The sequence below is a fragment of the Ailuropoda melanoleuca genome, unplaced genomic scaffold (genome assembly GCF_002007445.2).
Source record: "Ailuropoda melanoleuca isolate Jingjing unplaced genomic scaffold, ASM200744v2 unplaced-scaffold11406, whole genome shotgun sequence".
Classification (NCBI taxonomy): domain Eukaryota; kingdom Metazoa; phylum Chordata; class Mammalia; order Carnivora; family Ursidae; genus Ailuropoda; species Ailuropoda melanoleuca.
The window spans coordinates 40,076-65,354 of NW_023179845.1; the positions used below are offsets into that span (position 1 = coordinate 40,076).

General features: G+C 37.7%; 1 protein-coding gene across 1 annotated transcript; it reads left to right on the forward strand.

The window, feature by feature from the left end:
• The first annotated feature begins 5,431 nt into the window (after positions 1-5,431).
• LOC100470153 (olfactory receptor 52A1) lies at positions 5,432-20,422 on the forward strand. Its single transcript, XM_034650186.1, has 2 exons — positions 5,432-5,531; positions 19,536-20,422. The coding sequence occupies exons 1-2, from the start codon at positions 5,432-5,434 to the stop codon at positions 20,420-20,422; spliced, it is 987 nt and encodes a 328-aa protein (XP_034506077.1).
• The last annotated feature ends 4,857 nt before the right edge of the window (positions 20,423-25,279 follow it).

Sequence of the window (25,279 nt, forward strand, 5' to 3'; positions counted from 1 at the left end):
CAGTCAAAACTAGAGGCTCTGACGGCCAGGGTCACCGAGGCAGAGGAACGCGTTAGCGAATTGGAGGATGGGTTAGTAGAAGAAAAAACGAAAATAGAAGCTGGTCTTAAAAAAATCCACGCCCACGAATGTAGATTACGGGAGATTACTGACTCTATGAAACGATCCAATGTCAGAATCATCGGCATCCCTGAAGGGGTGGAGAAAAACAGAGGTCTAGAAGAGATATTTGAACAAATTGTAGCTGAAAACTTCCCTAATCTAGCAAGGGAAACAAGCATTCGTGTCCAAGAGGCAGAGAGGACCCCATCCAAGCTCAACCAGGACAAACCTACGCCACGGCATGTCATAGTGCAATTCGCAAATATTAGATCCAAGGATACAGTATTGAAAGCGGCCAGGGCAAAGAAATTTCTCACGTACCAAGGCAAAGGTATCAGGATTACGTCAGACCTGTCTACAGAGACCTGGAATGAGAGAAAGGCTTGGGGGGGCATTTTTAAAGCTCTTTCAGAGAAAAACATGCAGCCAAGGATCCTTTATCCAGCAAAGCTGTCATTCAGAATTGATGGAGAAATAAAGACGTTCCAAAATCGCCAATCATTAACCAATTTCGTAACCACGAAACCAGCCCTACAGGAGATATTAAGGGGGGCTCTATAAAGGTAAAAAGGCCCCAAGAGTGATACAGAGCAGCAAGTCACAACCGATACAAAGACTTTAAAGAGAAATGGCATCATTAAAATCATATCTGTCAATAATCTCTATCAATCTAAATGGCTTAAACTCTCCCATAAAACGCCACAGGGTTGCAGATTGGATAAAAAGACATGACCCATCCATTTGCTGTCTACAAGAGACTCATTTTGAACCCAAAGATGCATTCAGACTTAGAGTAAGGGGATGGAGTACCATCTTCCACGCAAATGGACCTCAAAAGAAAGCTGGAGTAGCAATTCTCATATCAGATAGACTGGATTTTAAACTAGAGGCCATAGAGAGAGATACAGAAGGGCACTATATTATTCTTAAAGGAAGTATTCAACAAGTGGATATGACAATTATTAATATATATGCCCCCAACAGGGGAGCAGCAAGATACACAAGCCAACTCTTAACCAAAATAAAGAGACATATAGATAAGAACACAGTAATAGTAGGGGACCTCAACACCCCACTATCAGAAATAGACAGAACACCCTGGCAAAAACTAAGCAAAGAATCAAAGGCTTTGAATGCCATACTCGACGAGTTGGACCTCATAGATATATATAGAACACTACACCCCAGAACCAAAGAATACTCATTCTATTCAAATGCCCATGGAACATTCTCAAGAATAGATCATGCTCTGGGACACAAAACAGGTCTCAGCCAATACCAAAAGATTGAAATTATCCCCTGCATATTCTCAGACCACAACGCTCTGAAATTGGAACTCAACCACAAGGAAAAACCTGGAAGAAACTCAAACACTTGGAGGCTAAGAACCATCCTGCTCAAGAATGACTCGATAAACCAGGAAATCAAAAAACAAATTAAACAATTTATGGAGACCAACGAGAATGAATACACAACGGTCCAAAACCTATGGGATACTGCAAAGGCAGTCCTAAGGGGGAAATACATAGCCATCCAAGCCTCACTCAAAAGAATAGAAAAATCTAAAATGCAGTTTCTATATTCTCACCTCAAGAAACTGGAACAGCAACAGAGGGACAGGCCTAACCCACTGACAAGGAAGGAGTTGACCAAGATTAGAGCAGAAATCAATGAATTAGAGACCAGAACCACAGTAGAGCAGATCAACAGGACTAGAAGCTGGTTCTTTGAGAGAATCCATAAAATTGATAGACCACTGGCAAAACTTGTCCAAAAACAAAGAGAAAGGACTGAGATTATTAAAATTATGACTGAAAAGGGAGAGGTCACGACCAGCACCATTGAAATTGCAAGGATTATTAGAAACTTTTATCAACAGCTATATGCCAAAAAACTAAACAATCTGGAAGAGATGGAGGCCTTCCTGGAAACCTATAAACTACCAAGACTGAAACAGGAAGAAATAGATTTCTTAAATAGGCCAATTAACTATGAAGAAATTGAGTCAGTGATAAACAACCTTCCAAATAATAAAACTCCAGGCCCAGACGGTTTTCCTGGGGAATTCTACCAAACATTCAAAGAAGAAATAATACCTATTCTCCTAAAGCTATTTCAAAAAATAGAAACAGAAGGAAAGCTACCAAACTCATTCTATGAGGCTAATATTACCTTGATCCCCAAACCAGGCAAAGACCCCCTCAAAAAGGAGAATTACAGACCGATTTCTCTAATGAATATGGATGCCAAAATCCTCAACAAGATCCTTGCTAATAGAATCCAACAGTACATTAAAAGGATCATCCATCATGACCAAGTGGGATTCATACCTGGGATGCAAGCATAGATATGTGGCATATTTTAAATGTATACTTAATTTATGTATTATAATTGATTAAAANATGGAAGGTATATGGGATATTTTTTCCATCAGAATTTAAACGGGCAGAAACTGATTAAAATTTGCAATATGTTTTTGTACAACCCCCCTGATGTAGTTACACACTGAGATATATTCCATATCCTTACTGAAGTATAGTTCTAAAATCTCAGATGATACACACTATTTTTTCATCTTTCCACATCTGTGTGCCATGGAATTTGAATCCAAGCAGATTCATCTCTTGCAACAAAAAGTCTTCGTTTTTCATTAATAAAATATAGGGTAATAACATCAATATCTTAAGTTAATAAGATTAAATACCCTAAAATGTCTGAAGATTTATGAAGGTGAATGATACAGTAGGTATTTAATAAATGGGGGTATCAGTTTTGATTTTTAAGCACTCAGCATATTTTAGATTCTTCATAAATATAGAATATATATATTTTACATATTCTCTAATTACTTCAAAAATACTTGGAACATAGTGAATTCTTAATTATTGTGTATTGATTAAAATCATTAGGATATCAACTTCTGATTTTTGGATTGCAATGTTGTTTGAGGAGGATTTGAGGAAGATCTAGTTTGGCATACTGTATATTTGCTAAAAAAAAAAAAAAGAGTTCAGAAACAAAGGGTCTCAGAAAGGAAAGCCTCTCTTAGAGTTGAATACATTTGAGGAAAAGGAATGCACCGACAAGTTGACCTGAGGTGCATTCTAAGTAATCTTACGTGGTTAGAGATAATCTAAATTCATAGATAATCTATGTGACATAAAATACTTAAGAATCAATGCTTTTTCAGGATTAGGGAGGCAATGATGGTCATTGATGGGGACAGAGAAGAGCAGAGGACACAGATTGGCACTTGGGATTAAATAAAAGAGGCGTGAAAAAAGCAGGGCAGAGTACGAACAAGATCTGACAGGGACTGCCAAAGCAAACAGTCAGGATTGACTTATCTGTAGAGAGAATAATCTGGAAAATGTGCATTACATATGGATGGGTTTTGGAAAAACAGAAACTTTGACAAATTAGGTTGGAAACATTCTGAGGCTATTGGAGCTTGATCAGACTATGAAGACACCATCCTGAGAAGTCAAGCTGGTGAGCTGCAAAACGTAATAGTCTGGCCAAATTTGTCTTCTGATTATGATCAGCAGAATTTCTACCTGCACTAGGATGCTTTATGTCAGCGCACGTGGAGTCTAGTTCATGAAATGCATATGCTTTGTATTAAATAATTTTTTTCTCGATGCCAATTTTCAGGTCACAAAATAGGCACAGGCGATGAGAAGTAAACATAAGATAAAAAGTTTCCGTTTGGTCCACTAGTCATGGACTAGAAAGAAACCATCTGATCCTTTTAATTTTTGTCATTGAAAATGATTAAGGCATGCAGAAACTCAGAACCTCATGGTCGTTCTTACAATGACTTTGTGAAAAGAGAAAATTTGAAAGGAGTCATTAAAGTCATTAAAGATAAGATGGATAATATTCCATTCCATATAGATGCCACATCTTCTTTATCCATTCATATGCTGGTGGTCACTCAGGTTGTTTCCACATCTTAGCTACTGAAAATAATGCTGCAATAAACGCAGGATTGCATATATCTCTCCAATATTCTGTTTTCCTGTCCTTTGGATATATATCCACAAGTTGAATTGCTGGATTATATGCAGATCATTGTTTCAAAATTTTCAGTGGACCCTCATATTGCTTTCCCTAGTGGCTGCATTCCTACCAACTAAGTGCAATGGTTCCGTTTTTACAAAATCCCCCCCCAAAAAAATGTTATTGCCTTTTGTCTTACTGATGACTGGCCTTCTAACAAGAGTGAGGTGTTATCTCGTTGTGGCTTTGACCTACATTTGTCTGAACATTAATTTATTGAGACATGAGAAAGAAGGAAATCCTCTTATTTGTGACAATAGTAATAATCCTTGAGTACATTATGCTGTGAGATAGTCAAAGAGGGAAAGGCAAATAATGTATGATATCATTTATATGTAGATGGAATCTTAAAAGAGTTGGACTTCATGGGATTCCACATATATGGAATCTAAAAAATGAAGCAAATGCATAAACAAATAAACAGTATAAAGGGATCCATAAATACAGAGAGGCAGGGGTTTGAGGGTGGCCAGTTTGGTGAAGGTTAGTGGGAAACACAGGCTTGCAATGATGGGATGAATAAATTACATGGATAAAAAGTACAGCATGGGGATTATAGTCAATGGTTTGTAATAGGTTGTATGGTGACATGTATTAGTTATATTAGCGGTGAGCACAGCGTAGTGTATGTATAGACTTGTTGAACTACGATGTTGTGTATCTGAAACTAAAGCATTATCAAGTATCAACCACATTTCAATAACAACAAATAGCCAACTCATAAAAACAGATACAATTGTGGGTACTGGGGGGGGGGCTGAGGGGTGATAAAACACAGGAGATATTTTATCAGTAAGTCCTAGAAATCTAATGTACAGGATCGTAAATATAAGCAATAATATTATATCAAAAACATCAAACTTGCTAAGAGACTAGATCTTAATTATTTCCACCGCAAAAAAGGAAACAGAATTACGTTATGTGATAGAACGTTAGCTAAATTATACTTGCATTCACATTGCAATCTGTGAATGTATCAAATCAACAGGTTGTGCACCTAAGTTTAGAAAACGTTCAGTGTTACCTATAGTTCAATAATAAATAAAGGAATGAGAAGATTACCATCCTTTATCTAGCTGAGCTATGCTTTGCTAAAATAAAGCATGTAGTCTTATTTTTAATTTTCATAAATAAAGGGGATAGAATATGCTTTACCTAACTAAAGTATACTTTGCTAAAGTACAGTAATTTCTTCCTATTTTATTCATGTAGTCTTGACAGGGAATAGAAGATGGAACAGCGACTTGATTCTACCGACCAAATCATCATGCTCATACCCAATGGTTCCGTCTTCACGCCCGCTGTCCTAACACTCACTGGGATTCCCGGGCTGGAGTCAGTGCAACATTGGATTGGGATTCCATTTGGTGTCATGTATTTCATCGCTGTAATAGAGAATCCCTTATTTTAGGTATAATCAAATATGAGCACAGCCTCCATAAGCCCATGTACATATTTCTGGCCATGCTGGGGGCCACAGACATTGCACTTAGCACTTGCATTCTTCCCAAAATGTAGGCATCTTCTGGTTTCATTTGCCAGAGATTTCCTTTGCAGGCTGCCTTCTACAAATGTGTTTATTCACTCCTTCCAGGCAATTGAATCAGGCATCCTACTGGCAATGGCCCTAGATCGCTATGTGGCCATCTGTCACCCCTTGAGACACACCACCTTCTTCTCCCAGTAACTCTTGACTCACATTGCATTTGATTTCAGGCTGTTTTGGTTTTTCTTCTGTTTTTGCTTTGTCTGTTTAAACCTAGAAGATTCTCTCTGGCAACACTTAGATCTACATAGAAATAAAATGTGAAAAAAACATCACTTGATCCCAGGTAATTTCCAAGGACCATGTCACATGTTGGTATTCTTCAACTGCTAAACCAAGACATAGCTATAATTCTACTTATGTCTCATTTTCAATAACAGAGCACCCAAATATGTGCAGCAAATGTTAATACAACTGAAGGGCTAAGTAGACAGGAACACAAAAATAGTAGGGGACTTTAGTACCCTACTTCCAACAATGGATAGAACATGCAGGCAGAAGGTCAGTGAAAAACTGGGGACTTGAGCACTATTGACCAAAGCGACCTGACATGCACATGCAGAATATTTCCCCAACAACATCAATACATATGTTTCACTAGTGCACAAGAAACCTATTTCAAGATAAATCACATGTGTGAGAACAGAGAATGTTTTAAATACTTAAGAAGATTGAAATAATATTGAGTATCTTTTCTGATTACAACACAAGGAAAATGGAAATCAATAGCAGAAGAAAATCTTAAGAAGAATATTCATAAATATATATAAATTAAACAACACAGTCTTGAAGAACTGATGGCTCATGGCTTAGAGAAGAAACAAAAAGGGTAATGAGAAAACCTCTTAAGAACAATGGACAGAATGGGCGAAGATATTTGTTTATGACATATCAGATAAAGGGCTGGTATCCAAAATCTATAAAGAACTTATCAAACTCAACAACCAAAGGATAAATAATCCACTCAAGAAATGGGCAGAAAACATGAACAGACATTTCTCCAAAGAAGACATACAAATGGCCAACAGACACATGAAAAAGTGCTCAACATCAGTTGACACCAGGGAAATACAAATGAAAGCCACAATGAGATAAAACCACACACCAGTCAGAATGGCATAAGTTAACAAGGCAGGAAAGGAGGGTTGTTGACTAGGATGCAGAGAAAGGGGAACCATCCTGCACTGTTGGTGGAAATGCAAGCTGGCACAGTCGCACTGGAAAACAGTATGGAAGTTCCTCAAAAAAGTTGAAATAGAGATACCCTATGACCTAGCAATTGCACTACTGGGCATTTACCCCAAAAATAAAAATGTAGTGATCAAAGGGGCACCTGCACCCCAATGTTTATAGCAGCAATGAGCACAATAGCCAAACTGTGGAAAAAGCCCAGATGTCCATCAACAGATGAATAGATAAAGAAGAAGTGGTATATGTATACAATGGAATATTACACAGTCATCAAAAATGCAATCTTGCCATTTGCAATGACATGGACACAACTAGAGGGTATTAAGCAAAGTCAAATAAGTCAATCAAAGAAAGACAATTATCATATGATCTCACTGACATGTAGGATTTAATGAACAAGGCAGAGGATTGTATGGGAAGACAGGGAAAAAAAGTGAAATAAGATGAAACCAGAGAGGGAGACAAACCATAAGAGACTCTTTAATCTTAGGGAACAAACTGAGGGGTATGGGGTGGATCGGTGATGGACGTGGGGGGGGGTATGTGTTGTCTTGAGAGCTGGGTGGTGTGTAAGACTCGTGAATCACAGACCTGTACCCCTAAAACAAATGATACATTATATGTTAATTTTAAAAAAAGAATAATGAAATGAAAACACACCAAACTAAAGCCTATGGGATGCAGGAAAAGTAGTACAAATCAGAATTTAATAAGAATAAATGTCTACATTCAAAATAAAAGATCTCAAATAAATAATCTAACTTTACACCAATGAACTAGTCAAAGGAGAACAAACTAAACCAAAATTTACAGAAGTGAAATAAGATTAAAGCAAAAATAAACATCATAGAGAATGGAAAAACAATGGGGGAATAACAATAACAGTAAGAAGTTGTTTATTTTGAAAAGATTAACACAATGGACAAACTTATAAGTAAACCCAAAAAGAGAGACAAGACTGAAATAAGTAAATCTTAAGTAAAAGAGGAGACATTACAACTGAGAGCACATAAATAAAAAAAACTTAAGAGACCCCGATGAAAAGCAATATACCCACAAATTGGGTAAGCTGAAGAATAGGGCTGATTTTTTTCTATTTTTAAGCCATGATAAAAAAAGAAGTCAGGAGAATCATTTCCTTTGAAGAAGGGATGACGGTGAAGGAGACTGTTAAGGACTAGGGAGAGGTGGTTCATTCTAGGGTGTGAGTAAGGTACAGTCCTAATTCAGGGGCTTAATGATTTCTGTTTACCTCATGACAATTATTTAAGCTGGACAACATATGATTTTTGTATGTGTGTTAGAATTTGGTAACAGATTTTTTTTTGTTTTTTTATAATATTTTTTGTTATATTAGTTGGTAACAGATTTTTTAAAATAAGTAAATAATTGCTCAGTAAGAACACAAAGCAAAACAAAAAAAAGAAAAAGATATGTTAATGATCCATTGCACATCAAAGGATTCTGAGAAATATCAATAAGAAATGCACTGGGGGATTCTGGATCAGATTCTGGGCAGGAAAAACGTACCTCAGAGAAGTCATTCTTTGGCTTATTGTCTAAATGCCAACAAGGTCTGAAGATTAGGTGATAGTATTATCTCAATACTAGGTGTCCTGATTTTGATTATAGTATATTATGCAGTAGAATATTCATGTCCTCAATCAAGAAACATAGAATTAATTAGGAGTAATCCATGTCTTCAATGTACTCCTAAACATTGCACCAAGAAATTATCTATCTATCAAATCATAAAGCAAAATGGTGCCAAACGCAAATGATGTCTGAATCTGGGTAAACGTCTTAACGGATTTTCTTGAACTATTCTTGCACAATTCGGTACATTTCAAATTATATCAATCTAAAGCTTTTTAAAAAGCACTCTTGTTGAAAATGTTCTTAATTCAAGAAAGGGTACCCACTTACTTAACATTCCAGAAATATAATCTTTGCTTCCGCTGTTCAGCTCTACTGTGGACTACTCCATCACCAATCCTAGTGATTGTGTATTAAGTAATTCCAAAAGTTGATCTCTCTTTTATATCAGTACTTATTCCCATTTTAATCTTTCATGAACTCTTATGAAAAATAAAATACTTTCAGCATCCGTTTATTAGTATTTCTTTTATATATCTTCTGAAAGTTATGAAAATTAGCTTCCTAATTTGGAAACTAGTCTGTCATCCCTGTATATTATGTAATATTTGTCTTCAAGTGGTATTAAAATTTCTTGCTTTTTAAAATAGAAAATAAGCTGCTTAGTGCATCTGTAAACTGTTCCTTCTATGGTGTATGCTAACATATATACATTTTTGCTAGCCTAACTGCTATTCAGCTTTTAAAATTTAGAGAGGAATGTCCTTTCATTAAGTAACATTGATCATTTCATTCTTTTTTTTCTATACCCCTTCTAAAACTTTCACAGCAGATGTCACATTGCCCTCCTCGTCCATTTCTTTTTTATGCAACTGCACCTTCCACATAGATCAGGTCTAATTTATCTACTCATGACCTGGATAACACACAACACACTTTAGTGATAAATGTATATGGAATGAAGGAATGAGAGAATAAAGACACATTACTTTTTTAAACTAAAACTCACATAATGAATAAGCATTAATTCTCACAATAGCATTATATCCCTATTTTCCATATGTAAAAACAAGTAGAGGAAGAGGTGTTCCAAACTCAAATAACTTAATGACATCATATTTTATTAACATATTTTACTAACTAGCTCAAATAACTAAATCATATCATATTTTATTGACAGCAATAGCTCTATATCTTGATTTTAAGTTCAAGAACATCAATAATTAAGGTCATGTATTTATTTCAATAAAGCTCTACACTATACCACACTAAGTAGTTTTATAGATTAAGATCCTTGATCCACAGAACAAATAAACGAAGGTAGAGATACGGAAACAGAAACATGGAGAAGCAGAGTGTAATGCCTCCAATACAGAGTTTAACAGTGCCAGAATCTGGATTCAAAACTAAACAGTCCACTTCAAAACTCGTTTTTAAGCAACTATATCATGAGTGGTCTCATAACTATAAACTCAAATCCATTTAACTTGAAATGTGAATAATATCAGGCAATTGTATAAACCAGTTTCTGTTTTGAGACTCAGTGAAACAAGGGTCACCGGATGTTTATTTACATAGATCTCATGGCATAGGAGCATGTCTACTGTTGCATGTGTTTTACATGATCTCCAAGTGAGGACAGCAGAAAATGAACTGAAATCATCAAAATATAATTTATGTATATGAATTTGTCTACCTTTACATTGTAGGGGAAGAGAAGAGAGTAAGGAGATAGAAGAGGGCAAAGTACTAGTTTCAGAAATGATTTCTGAGACATTAGGTGAGTATGAACCCTAGAGGGCATCATTCTGAACTCCTGGGTCCCTGGGGGCTTGGGCTAGTGGCAAGGAAAGCTTTCAGTTCATGTTCAGATCTCCTCCTTCTCCACATTCACTGGGGAACATCACAATTGGTGCCAGCAGGTTTCTTCTACAACCAAGCTCAATAAATTTATTCTGTTGCTTCAGCATTATATAGACCTTGCTGCAAATTTTGTTAGAGATGAACACACCAACTTGATCTCAGACAGACGTATGCTAGAGGGAATAAGGATGTTTTTCAGGGACAGAAGAAAAGCAGGAAAGGCGATCCCAGAGATCTCCACATATTGGCAGATGGCCCAGCAACAAATGGATCTGAGTTCATGATATTGACATTGATGAGGGCTATTACTGAGGGTACAGACAGAAAGAAGAGGCCCTTCCCAGCACAAGATACCAGGCATGAGACCAGAATCTCAGGAGAAATAAATGTGGATGAGAGGTAAGCAATGAAGGATAGTGCTATGAAGACTGACAATGGTCTTCAGGTGTCTGGTAAGAGCAGAACTGGTTGCCAACAATAAAGGCTTAGGAAGTCTCACTACCCCCAAGTTTACCCCATACTGTTTCACCACCAATTTTTCCAAGGATAGCCACTCCATCCCACTGCCCTGTAGTCACATTTGTCCTCTCTCACCTGCCTGCTCATCATCTGTACCCGTCAGGTGATGCTCCCATGGCAGCTCTTTCTCTTGAACAAGTCAGACAATAAGATTTTTATTAAAGGATTCCTATTCTAATTCTGATTAATGTAGAAGGAAAAATTTAATGAAAGGATCTATGATTTATGAAGCTGTAGAATTGAACATGGGGGTGCGAAGCTTTGAAAATCAAAGATTTATTTGACTAACTGGTCTCTTTTATATATAGGTCTGCTGACACAGACTTTCTTCATAGAATGGCCCTTGTTGACTTGGTTCTTTCATTTGATATTTAGCCACATAAACCACAGCTCTTCCTGAATTATTGGCATATTTGGTGACATTCATTATATAATTAGGTGATCATGAGCTTGTTGACATAAAGCACAGTGTTGGAGGGTCTAGGAAAGCATGAGGCAACTGAAACCTTTTCTTTTTTTAACAGTCTAACATTTTCTCTCTCTTACAGCTTGAGAATTTCTTGATTCAAGATATGCAATTTTTAAAAAGCAATGGTTTTTAGGTTTTTTTTTAAGGTAGTGACTTCATTCAATTTATTGGCTATTCAAGATACTTCAAACTCCATTTTTCCATATATGCAATTGTTTGTAATTAAAAAAATAATTTATCTGCCCTAGGAAGAAAATGTTAATTTTTTAAATATTTTTATTATGTTCAGTTAGCCAGCATGTAGTACACCATTAGTTTCTAATGGAGTGTTCAACAATTCATAGTTGCGTAAAATACCCAGTGCTTACCACAACACATGCCCTCCTTAATACCCATCACCTGGCTACCCAAACATGAACAACCCTCCCTTCTGCAACCCTCAGTTTGTTGCCCAGAGGCCAGAGTTTCTCATGATTTGTTCTTCTCTCTGTGATTTCTTCTCCTTCAGTTTTCCCTCTCCCTTCTTCTGTGGTCTTCCAAGCTATTCTTTATGTTCCACATATGAGTGAAACCATATGATAATTGTCTTTCTCTGCTCGACTTATTTCACTTAACATAATCATCACCAGTTCCATCCATGTTGATACAAATGGTAGGTATTCATCCTTTCTGATGGCTGAGTAATATTCCATTGTATGTATGAACCACATCTTCTTTATCCATTCACCTGTTGAAGAGCATCTCACCTCCTTCCACTGTTTGGGTATTATGGACATTGCTGCTATGAACACTAGCATGCAGGTACCCCTTCTTTTCACTACATCTGTATCTTTGGGGGTAAATACCTAGTAGTGCAGTTGCTGGTCGTAGGACAGCTCGATTTTTAACTTCCTCAGGAACCTCCATACTGTTTTCCAGTCTGGCTGTACCGGCTTGCATTCCCACCAACAGTGTAAGAGTGTTCCCCTTTCTCCACATCCTTGTCAACATTTCTTGTCTCCTGTCTTGTTAATTGTAATCATTCGAACTGGTGTCTTGGAGTACCTCATTGTGTTTTTGATTTGTATTTCCCTGATGGCTAGCAATGTTGAAAATTTTTTCATGTGTTGTTAGACATTTGTACATCTTTTTAAAAGAAGTATCTGTTCATATCTTCTGCCCATTTCTTGACTGGATTATTTATTTTTTGGGTGTTGACTTTCAGATGATCCTTATAGATCTTGGATACCAGCCCTTTATCTGTAATGTCTTTTGCAAACATCTTCTCCGATTCCATGAGTTGCCTCTTAGTTTTGCTGACTGTTTCCTTTGCTGTGCAGAAGCTTTTTTGATGAAGTCCCAATAGTTCATTTTCATTTTAATTTCCCTTGCCTTTGGAGATGTGTATTGCAAGAAGTTGCTGTGGCTGATGTTGAAGAGCTTACTGCCTATGTTCTCCTTTAGGATTTTGATGGATTCCTGTCTCACATTGAGGTCTTCCATCCATTTTGAATTGTCTTTGTGTATGGTGTAAGAGAACGGAAAGTCATTCTTCTGCATGTGGCTGTCCAATTTTCCCAGCACCACTTATTGAAGAGACTGTCTTTCTTCTATTGGTTATTCTTTCCCGGTTTCTCAATGATTAGTTGACCATAGAGTTGAGGGTCCATTTCTGGGGTCTCTATTCTGTTCCATTGATATAGGTATCTGTTATTGTGTCAGTACCATGCTGTCTTGATGATCACAGCTTTTTAGTATAGCTTGAAATCAGGTACTGTGATGCCCCCAGCTTTGGTTTTCTTTTTCAACATTTCCCTGGCAATTTGGGGTCTTTTCTGGTTCCATACAAATTTTAGGATTTTTTGTTCCAGATCTGTGAAAAATGTCCATGGTATGTTAATAGGGATGGCATTGAATGTGTAGATTGCTCTGAGCAGCATAGACATTTTAACAATGTTTATTCTTCCAATCCATGAACACAGAATGTTTTTCCATCTTTTTGTGTCTTCCTCAGTTTCTTTCATAAGTGTTCTGTAGTTTCTAGAATATAGATCCTTTACCCCTTTGGTTGGGTTTATTCCTTGGTATCTTGTAGTTTTGGTGCAATTTTAAATGGGATTGATTCCTTCATTTCTCTTTTTTCAGTTAAATTTTTAGTGTATAGAAATGCAGCTGATTTACAGGCATTGGTTTTGTATCCTGCCACATTGCTGAATTGCTGTATAAGTACTAGTAATGTGGAGGTGGAGTCTTTTGGGTTTCCCCATAAAGCATCTTGTCATCTGTGAAGCGTAAGAGTTTGACTTCTTCTTTGCCAATTTAAATGCCTTTTTTTTCTTTTTGTTTTCTGATTGTTGAGGCTGAGACTTCCAGTACTGTTTTGAACAATAATGGTGAGAATGGGCATCACTGCCGTGTTTCTGACAGGGGAAAATCTCTCAGTTTTTCCCCATTGAGAATGATATTCACTCTAGGATTTTTTATAGATGGCTTTTACGATATTGAGGTATGTTCCCTGTATCCCTACACTTTTAAGAATTTTAATCAGGAAAGGTTGCTGTGTTTTGTCAAATGATTTTTCGGCATCAGTTGAGAGGATCATATGGTTCTAGTCTTTTCTTTTATTAATGTGCTCTATTATGTTGATTGATTTGTGAATGTTGAATGATCCTTGCATCCCAGGAATAAATCCCACCTGGTCCTGTATATCCTTTCAATGTACTGTTGGATCCTACGGGCTAGGATCTTACTGAGTATTTTGGCATCCATGTTCACCAGGAATATTGGTCTGTAATGCTCCTTTTTGATGGGGTCTTTGTTTGGTTTTCGGATCAAGGTAATGATGGCCTCATAGAACGAGTTAGGAAAATTTCCTTCCATTTCTATTTACTGAAACAGCTTCAGTAGATTAGGTACTATTTCTTCTTTAAATGTTTGGTAGAATTCCTCTGGGAGGCCATCTGGCCTGGACTCTTATTTTTGGGGGGATGTTTTTGATTACTGCTTTAATTTCCTTGCTGGTTGTTGGTCTGTTCAGATTTTCTATCTCTTCCTGTTTCACTCTTGGTAGTTTATAATTTTCCAGGAATGCATCCATTTCTTCTAGATTGCCTAATTTGTTGGCATATAGTTACTCATACTGTTCTTAAAATTGTCTGTATTTCCTTGGTGTTGGTTGTGATCTCTCCCCTTTCATTCATGATTTTATTAATTTGAGTCTTATCCCTTTTATTCTGTATAATTCTGGCCAGAGGTTTATCGATCTTATTAATTCTTTCAAAAAACAAGTTTCTAGTTTCATTGATATGTTCTATGCTTTTTCTGAATTCTATTTCATTGATTTCTACTCTAATCTTTATTATTTCTCTTCTCCTGCTCTAGGCTTTATTTGCTAACCTTTCTTCAGCTTCTTTAGATGTAATGCTACCTTGTGGATTTGGGATTTTTCTAATTTTTTTTGAGAGAGGCACTTGATGGCTATTTATTTCCCCCTTAGGACCACCTTTGCAGTATCCCATGAGTTTTGGACTGATGTGTTTTCATTCTCATTAGTTTCTATGAATTGTTTAACTTCTTCTCTATTTTCCTAATCATTCTTTAACCAAATGTTCTTTAACTTCCAAGTGTTTGAATTCCTTCCAAATTTTCTCTTGAGTCCCAGATTCAAAGCATTGTGATCTGAAAATATGCAGGGAATAATCTCAATCTTTTAGTATCTGTTGAGACCTGATTTGTGACCCAGTATGTGGTTTATTCTGGAGATAGTTCCATGTGCACTCGAGAAGAATGAGTATTCTGTTGTTTTAGGATGGAATGTTCTGTATATATCTATGAAGTCCATCTGGTCCAATATGTCATTCAAAGCCCTTGTTTCTTTGCTGATCTGCTTAGATGATCTGTCCATTGCTGTGAATGGAGTGTTGAAGTCTCCTACTATAATGTATTATTATCAATATGTTTTTTTATTTTGGTTATTAATTGGTTTATGTAATTTTCTGTTCCCATGTTTTGGGCATAAATATTTACAATTCTTAGATCTTCTTGTTGGATATACCTTTTTAAAAATAATATAATTTCCTTCTATATCTTTTATTATGGTCTTTGGCTTCAAATCTACTTTGTCTGATATGAGGATTGCTACCCAAGCTTTCTTTTGAGGTCCATTAGTGTGGTAAGTGCGTTTCCATCCCCCTATTTTCAATCTGGAGGTGTCTTTAGGTTCAAAATGAATCTCTTGTAGATAGTATATGGATGGATCCTGCTTTTTTATCCCTGCAACCTTGTGTCATTTGATGGGAGCTTTCAGCCCATTTACATTTAGAGTTACTTTGGAAAGATACGAATTTAATACCATTGTATTGTCTGTAAAGTTCCTGTTTGCAAAGATTTTCTGCTTCTTTCTGGTCTTTTTGACTCTTGGGGTCTCTCCATCCATTCTGAATGACAGCCTCCCGAATAAAGTATCCATGGCTGCATGTTGTTTTCGTTTATCACTCTGAATATGTCTCATGATCCCTTTCTGGCTTGCTAGGTTTCTGTGGACAGGTCTTATTTTATCCTGATGTTCTTCCCTCCATATGTAAGGAACATCCTCTCCCTGGCTATTATCACAATTGTTTCCTTGGCTATAAAATTTGCAAGCTTCACTATTATATGTCAGGGTGTTGATGTATTTTTATTGATTTTGAGAGGGATCCTCTCTGCCTCTTGGCCTCAAATGCTTCTTTCCTTCCCCAAATTAGAGAAGTTCTCAGCTTTGTTGTGCTCAGATATACCTTCTAGCCCTCTCTCTCTCTCCACCCCCTTGGGGATCCCAGTAATTTTGACATTGGAACATTTCATGGCATCGTTAATCTCTGCCATCTCTTTTCTCATGTTCTACTAACAGCCTATCTCTGTTTCCCTCTACTTCCTTCTTTTCCATCAGCTTATGTTCTAGATCACCAATTCTCTCTTCTGCCTCATTTACCCTTGCTCTCAGAGTATGTAATTTAAAGTGCATCTCATTCATAGCATTTGTTAGTTGGCCTGATTAGATCTCATTTCTGCTTTTAGAGATTCTATATTGTCACTAATGCTTTTTTCAACCATAGCTATTGACTTAGTGATTGCTATCCTGAAGTCTATCTCTGACATTTTGCTTATATCCATATCCATTAATTCTGAGGCAGATGGCATTGTCTCTGTTTCTTTTGTTGTTGTTGTTGAGAGTTCCTTCTCCTAATCATTCTGTAGAGGGATAGTTGAGTGAATGAGCAGAGTCCAAAATATCAACCATAACCCAAGCATGATGCACCCTAGCAAAATCCAGAGTGGCCAGAAGCAACCACCAAAACAAAGAAAAAAACACAAAACCAAAATGAAACACAAGAGTAAATTTTATAAAATTAAGAAATGTTTAAAAAAGGAGGTCAGGGGAAGTGTGGCTGTAATCTCTCAGTGTGGACAAAGCAGGGTGTTTCAGGTGGTCCTGGCTGTATTTTGGTCTGTGTATTAGAGGACATTACTTCTCAAATTTAAAAGGAAAGTAAAATGTGTGTATATATAAAAAGGTAAAATTGAATAGTGAGAAAAGGACAATAAAGCATATACCTATAAAAATATAGATGTGAAAAAATACAAGTTAAAAAGCTACTATGAAGTAAAAGTTAATATAATAGACATCTAGTTGAAATGAGAAAAAGCTAAAAAGAAGTAACAGAGAAGAAGCATAAGAAAAAGAGAAAAAGAAAAAGAGAGTTTTACCTAAAAAATAAACAAGCTGTGAGGCAATGCCTCAAGCTCAATATTCTATTTTCCACTGGCGTTGGGATTTTACCCTCTTATGGGATCCATAGGGTTGCTGTCCTCTTGCTCTTCCAGCCTATCTTCTGGGGGAAGAGGCCTGCCATGCTGTTTCCAAGGTAACCCTGCTTGGGCAGAGTTGCCCTGCCACCTGTCATGGGGGATGGTCTCAATGGAAACTAGTCTTCTCTGCTTTTTTTCCCTGATGGCTTTCCACCCCTCTTCTGAGGGTCAGAGCAAAAAAGGCTGCACCCAACCTCTAGCCCAGAGCAGAGAAATTGTGGTCTTCTCTCTTCACTAAACCCTCCAAGACAGTCTCTGTTTCTGTATGTGCCACCAAAACCCGCCACCTCCCACATTGTGTGCTCGCATTGACTCTTTCAGGGGTAGTCCCAGGAGCCTGGGAGTGTCACTGCCGTGTATGCTTCTAAAGCCTGGAGTGGCTTCATGATCACACATGCACCTGAACCTCCTGGATCCTGTCTGGGCACTGCTCTAAAGCCCTTTCCCGGTCACTACTGCTCTGTGAGTTTTTGTCTGATCACAGGCTCAGGTTCCTGATTTTTCAGGCTGCCCAGTAGGAGAGCGATTCTCAGCTGGCCCAGCTGGTGGTTTATGATGATCTCAGCTGAAAATCCCTTCCTAGGATCTCCGACTATAACCTGCCTCTGGTTCCACTGCTCCGGCACTCTGCTGGTCCAGGAAGCCCTTTTGGCTCCGAGGCTTCTTGTATCCTGAGACCACAATACTCTATCTAGAATTTTGCTTCTTCATTTCCAGAGCCCCTTTTACAGAGGGATGTTGCTCCCTAGAGCAGATTTCTAAGGTTCCAATTATGTGCTTCGGTGTTCTATCACTTTCCAGGAGCCAGCTTATGGAGGCTCCCTCCCGCTTCTCTTTATCTTCTGATGTCTCCCCACAGATTCATGACTCCACATGTCCTACCTTGCAAAAAGCAGTTGCTTTTCTGCTTGTAGAGATTCAGATATATATTCTTACATCTTAGGCTGATTTCGTGGGTGTTCAGAATAGTCTGCTAGATATCGAGCTAAATTCAGGGGACCGGTTGAAATGAGGCTCCCCTACTCCTGTGACATATTGCCTAACTCCTAAAAAGTAATGTTTTTGATCAAAGAAAAACTTCATATAAGGGCTATGACCCCACATATTGAGAAATTCAGGCATTAGTAAATAAAGAGGTCATGAAAATTTTCTTCATTGATCATTTCTGGTATCCCAAGGTTTGCTCTCTGTCTTGCATTTCTACTTCTTCATTTGAATCTGGATGAAGACACTACCATTTCCCCCATTTATTTCCTATGCATCTCTTACTCCTAAGCTCACAAAATGATTCATTGCTTCCAATGATCTCTATTTCATTAAGAATTAATGAACTTAAATTGGCCAAATCTCATGCTAATGGCAGCTCTGAACCATAGGACCCAAGCAACTGTCCTGTCTTCTTCTATGTTAAGCAGTTACCCATTGTCCACTTCCTGTAGTCAGCAAGATTGGGTTCTCATGCCTCCTAGAGATTCCCTCAATTCTAGGTGTTCACTAATGTACATTACAGAATGTCAGTCAATTTAAGCATATAATTACTTTTCAGGATTTCAGTTGTTAATAATATAGGCAAAATGGGATGCAATCTTATAAGAAATGTAAAAATAGCATGGAATTTTGACCCAGAATAGCCAAAGTACATTGATTTAATTAACCTTTTCCAAAACTCTTCCTTCACACTCCTTTGAAGGGACATCTAGTCTTACATAGATACAGACAGTACAGATAGGTATAGATATCTGTGTCTATTACACACTTGGATGTCAGCTGCTACTCTCTGCTCTGTAATCACAAGCTTTTATACTATATGTGGGTCACTCAGATTTGCTGGGTCAAACTGACAATTCTAGACCTAGAGACAGTGGAAAATAACAGTACCATTGGGTAGCTCGAATGTGGGAAATGGAGAGGTTCATCAAAGTCTGATTCAAATGTCCATTCCAAGCAAAATAAACAAGTATAANTATAATTATTCTGTCCACAGGTCCGGAAGGACATCAGACAGGTCAGCAGCTGATTCCCTTACTCAGATGATCTGGTGGTTCTAATGCATTTGGCCTGCCGTGCATATAACCTCTTCTTGTGGACGAGTGCTTGTGGATGTTCCCCCAAAACAGTGATGAGTATCTACAGACCTGTTTTTTGCCTTCACTAGTATAAATGAGATGGATAATATGATCTTAGCATTCTGACAAAATCAGAGAGACTCACTATGATGACTGGGTAAAAAAAAAAAAATGGAATTAGAAGAGAAGAGTACCATTGACTGAAACACTTTATTCTTTTGCTTCTGGAGACTCAAAGATAATATGTCCATCTCCAACATGACAGTCTTCATGCCTTCTGTGTTGACACTAATAGGTGCCATGTATCTCACTGCTATGATTGGAAATTCCCTGCTTCTGATCATCATTGTTTCAGAGCGCAGCCTCCATGAGCCCATGTACATGTTCCTAGGCATGCTAGGAGTCACAGATATTGCACTTGCTACCACCATTATGCCCAAGATGCTTGGCATCTTAGATATTGCACTTGCTACCACCATTATGCCCAAGATGCTTGGCATCTTCTGGTTTCATGTACCAGAGATTTATTTTGATTCTTGCTTGCTTCAAATGTTTCTCATCCATACATTTCAGGGCATAGAGTCAGGCACCCTCCTGTCCATGGCCCTGGACCGTTATGTGGCCATCTGTTATCCACTAAGACACAGTGCGATCTTCACCCACCAGCTGGTCGCCCAAATAGGGGCTATGGTAACACTCAGGGCTGTCATTCTGGTAGCCCCATCTTTAGTGCTAATAAGGTGCCGGTTTCAATTTTACCGTACAACCATCATCTCCCACTGCTACTGTGAGCATATGGCCATCGTGAAGCTGGCTGCAGAAAATGTGCGGGTCAATAAAATCTATGGCTTGTTTGTGGCATTTGCTGTTGCAGGGTTTGATCTGATATTCATCACATTGTCCTACATACAGATATTTATCACAGTTTTTCGTTTGCCCCAGAAGGAGGCTCGGTGGAAAGCATTCAACACCTGCATCGCCCACATCTGTGTCTTCCTCCAGTTCTACCTCCTTGCCTTCTTCTCCTTCTTCACACATAGGTTTGGTGCTCATGTTCCCCCTTATATCCATATCCTCTTTTCTAGCCTCTACTTGCTGGTCCCCCCATTTCTCAATCCACTTGTCTATGGTGCCAAGACCAAGCTGATCCGCATTCATGTGGTGAAGATATTTTTTTCATAAAATCCACTGTGGTTAATAGCTGTAGCTTCCCCTTCATGCAATAGTAACAGGCTCTCAAAATTACATATAATACCTACCAATCCACATTATTTGAGATGTTTCAGTGTTGTATATTTGTTTCATGCAGTTTGTGTGCATTTCATGTTTTCATATCATCATACCCCATGACCACTGTCAGTCAATGGGGTTTTGCATACAACTGGGTAATGAAAGGAAGAAACACAAAACAAAATACTGAAGATATGATATTTCCTTTTCTTTTCTCTTTTTCATTCCCTGGTTCAGCTTTCCTTTTTATGGATTCTTCTCCTGAAGTACTCACAAATTTCCACTATCCCTGAATTAAAATGCACTTAAACCCATTGTTCTAGAGTGTCCTGGTACTCAATGTCAACAGGTGTTGCTGTGTCTTGAACCTTTTAGTCATCTAAAAAATTTTTTTGAGGAAGTGTATTTTGAGTATGTTGTGTCAAAACAAACAAACAAACATGTAAACAAAACCAAATGTTTATGGCTGTGAGATGGGAATATAAAAATTTTGATATATCTCCAGAATCATTCAGTAATTTCCAGATGCAAAAATCATGAGAAATCAAGAGCTCCATTTTACACACTCATGTTTTTTCTGTTACCTCCACTATTTCTTTATTACCTCATCAATTGTTATTAAAGTACTGTATGTTAAATATTGTGCAAGGGGATAGTGGCAGAGGGGTGAATTAGACACTACGCTTAAGTTTCATGGACTTGTTTCCTTTTATTTCTGAGAAGGAAGAAGAGAGAAATAAAGAGAGAAAGAGAGGAGCAAGAAGTTGTAGTGGTGTGCGCTGAGAGTGAAGGAAGGAAACGTTGAAATCCAACTGAAAGCAGCAGGCAAGAGAGTTAAAATTTTTAATTAGGAAGCCTGGTTCCTGAAGAATAATGAATGGTTGACCCTGTAAGCAGCACACCCTGCCAGGTAGATGATAGAGGAGGCAGGAAGTAGAGAATGCGCTTAATGTCACAGCACAGATTTTTTTTCAATGTAAGATACAATTTGGAGAGACACAGATTACTATGATATCAAATACGGCCACAGAGGGCAAACTGGGTAAAGGGGAGCAGTATGAATAAGTCATGGGGATAAAAAGTACAGCCTAGAGAATAGAGACAAGGGTATTCTAATAGCTTTGTAGGATGACAGATGGTGGCTACAGTTGCTGTGAGCACACCATAATGTATAGACTTGCTGAATCACTCTTCTGTACCCCTGGAAATAGTGTAACATGTTTGTCAGCTAAACTTCAAGTAAAAAAAAAATGAATGACCATGAACACTCTTTAAAGAAGATGAACTTTATTCTGAAAGTTATTATGTGTCATTATAGGTTTTCGTCATAAGATAAACACATGCTCTTATGTGCATGTGTAAATGTTTCTGTGTGGGTGTGTGTATCTATCAGGCAGGTGATGGCTTATCTTCTCAGTGGATATAAGACATCATGCTTTTTAATCAGACAAGGCTATTAAATTAATGAAGAGATGGAGTGTTTTAACTAAGATTAACAACTTCAGAACTTAAGGCTAGTGGACCATTCCTTGAAAATTCAGCTCATAGATCATTTACTGAACGATGATGGAAAATATGCATACGTGTGCAGATGTCCATAATTTGATTTGTGACATTAAAATCAATGCATCTGTAAAATAGACTGCATGTCATATAAATGGGAGATACTCTGGCTTGTTTAATGGGTTCAGGCTCAATCACATATCATGACTGCTGAGGACGACTATTTGTAAATCTAGGGGATGTTTTGGGCATCTTTTGAAAATTTTTTCAATGTCAATATTTATTATATAATTAATATATGATATGATTATAATAGATTGCCAATAGGGGTTGTTGTTCTTAGATAACATAGTTTCTTTAGGAATAAAACTGAGATGTTATCAGAAGTAATTTCTTAATGTTTTAACCAGGGTTCAGCAACCTCCTATGGAAAGAGACCAGTACATAGTGTAGTCTTTGTGGGCAAAGGCAAATCAAGACTATTACGTAGGCATTTAGATAGTAAGATAGAAGATATATTTTCACAAAAAATTTTAATGATATTCAAAATCTAATATGAAAAATAACAATCCTGATTGTGTAATTTTTGTATAATTCAGTCTAAAAAAGAAGAAAGGAATTTACGTTTTTCTGAGAGATAGCGTTCTGCTTAAGTGGGGCTGAAAGTCAGATATTCCCTATCAACACATTGATGGCAGAATTCATCTGTAAAAACTGTTGTCAACTAGTGGGCTACCCAAAAACAAACAGCAAGCCAGGGCGGTCTACTATAATTCCAAGATTATTTGGAGAAGTTTGAAATATATCTAATAGAGACTAATCCTGACAGTCATTGTAGAAATAGTGGGAATATAAAATTGGGAGACAGAACATGAAACTGGAAACTGTTTGCACTATCCTCAATGTCATTATGGCATGAAATATCTATTTTAGAGTGCATATTGTTCCATTATTGTAACCTTCAATTTATCAGGACCAGTTCCAATCCGAGACCTGAAAAGGGAAAAAGGGAAAGCAAATGGGTCATTGCAAGGACAAGAGGATAACCATGACTCTCTATCCTCCCACCAAAGGGCTGGGACAATTATAGAATATGTTCTTGGACAGGAATTTGCATGAAAAAGAAATGTGTATTTTGTAAAGGATCATTTTAATGATTTCTAGAAACTTCCAAATGATCTTTCAAAGACATTGCATCAATTATAACAATGACTATTAGCACTTGTATGTATGAATTCTCAAAAACACTGATTATGTTTGAGATTTTCAAGTTTTGACACTCTGGTGAAATATGATTGTCTTTATAATTAGCATTTATCAAAGACTGCAATAATTATGCTGCTTTTCTTCTACGTGTATATCCTTTCTATGAAGTATTTTATTGTTTCATTTGAGCACTTTCTGATTGGAGTTCATTTTTAATTTATGTGTTTAAAATCTGATAAATAAATATTGAGTTCAAGTTTTCAAGGGTTTTATTCCTTGGAACTTCATGATAGACCTTCCAGCAAGCCATGGGCTTTCCCTAGGAGGAGCGATTGCAGATTAAGAAAGAGATCTGAATGTTAGTTCAGGTGCAGGAGCTAACTCTTTATCCTCTTGGTGTTGGCTTTGAGGTGATGGAGAAAAAGTGCACTGGACCTTTGATAGGAAAACCCAATTTTGGCTGCTTGTGGCTGGAAAGGCCAAAACTCAAGAGAGGAGTGTTGACTGGAAAGGAATGTGGGCATTATTCAGGAGGCTGGCCATTTGGGGAGAAGACAGACGCTTGTCCAAAGGCCATTCTGTGGTTTCTGCCTGGCACAGGGATTTCTAAATGAGTTTAGGGCACTTAATCAATAAAGGGATGACTGGTCTGTCCATTTCTTGATTTTGTGCAGACTCCATGGTGTCAGCTGCAGAAGTTACCCAGTGCTCAGCAGTTGTGCAGTGGGAGTCCTGGTTCCTTAGTACCTCGAGGTTGTGCAAGGGGACCTGGTCTCTACACTGTGACATGCAAGAGTTCTCTGGTTTTTTGTTTTGTTTTAAGATTTTATTTATTTATTTGTTTGTTTATTTATTTATTTGTCAGAGTTAGAGAGAGAGCAAGCGTATGCACAAGCGGGGAGAGCAGCAGGTAGAGAGAGAAGCAGGCTTCCCGCTGAGCAAGGAGCTCCATACTGGACTCGATCCCAGGACCCTGGGATCATGACCTGAGCTGAAGGCAGACACTTAACTGACTGAGCCACCCAGGCATCCCAAGAGTTCTCTGTTCTTTTAAAGAAAGAAAACATGATATATACATATACAAAGAAAGGTTAGTTAATCAGTCATGCAGGTGAAGAGCGTTTGCTAACATGTAAAGACTGCTCAGTTAGTAGGGGGGCTGACATGGCTTCACCTTCTAGGTTTTTGCAAACCTTTTTCTAAATGACTAATTTGGGTAGAATAACTTGCCGTATGTGACCTCTCTCCACCCTTCTTCTTAGTATAAAACTAACCATGGGTTAGAAAAAGATTCATATTTNATGACTGGTCTGTCCATTTCTTGATTTTGTGCAGACTCCATGGTGTCAGCTGCAGAAGTTACCCAGTGCTCAGCAGTTGTGCAGTGGGAGTCCTGGTTCCTTAGTACCTCGAGGTTGTGCAAGGGGACCTGGTCTCTACACTGTGACATGCAAGAGTTCTCTGGTGTTTTGTTTTGTTTTAAGATTTTATTTATTTATTTGTTTGTTTATTTATTTATTTGTCAGAGTTAGAGAGAGAGCAAGCGTATGCACAAGCGGGGAGAGCAGCAGGTAGAGAGAGAAGCAGGCTTCCCGCTGAGCAAGGAGCTCCATACTGGACTCGATCCCAGGACCCTGGGATCATGACCTGAGCTGAAGGCAGACACTTAACTGACTGAGCCACCCAGGCATCCCAAGAGTTCTCTGTTCTTTTAAAGAAAGAAAACATGATATATACATATACAAAGAAAGGTTAGTTAATCAGTCATGCAGGTGAAGAGCGTTTGCTAACATGTAAAGACTGCTCAGTTAGTAGGGGGGCTGACATGGCTTTACCTTCTAGGTTTTTGCAAACCTTTTTCTAAATGACTAATTTGGGTAGAATAACTTGCTGTATGTGACCTCTCTCCACCCTTCTTCTTAGTATAAAACTAACCATGGGTTAGAAAAAAATTCATATTTTAAAGAGTATAAGATACTGGTTTTTAGTAAATTCAGAAAGTAGTGTGACTGACACTGCCCTCTAATTACAGAACATTTTCATAACTCAATTAAGATACCCATTCCCATTACCAGCTATTTACCACTCATCCGGTGCCCA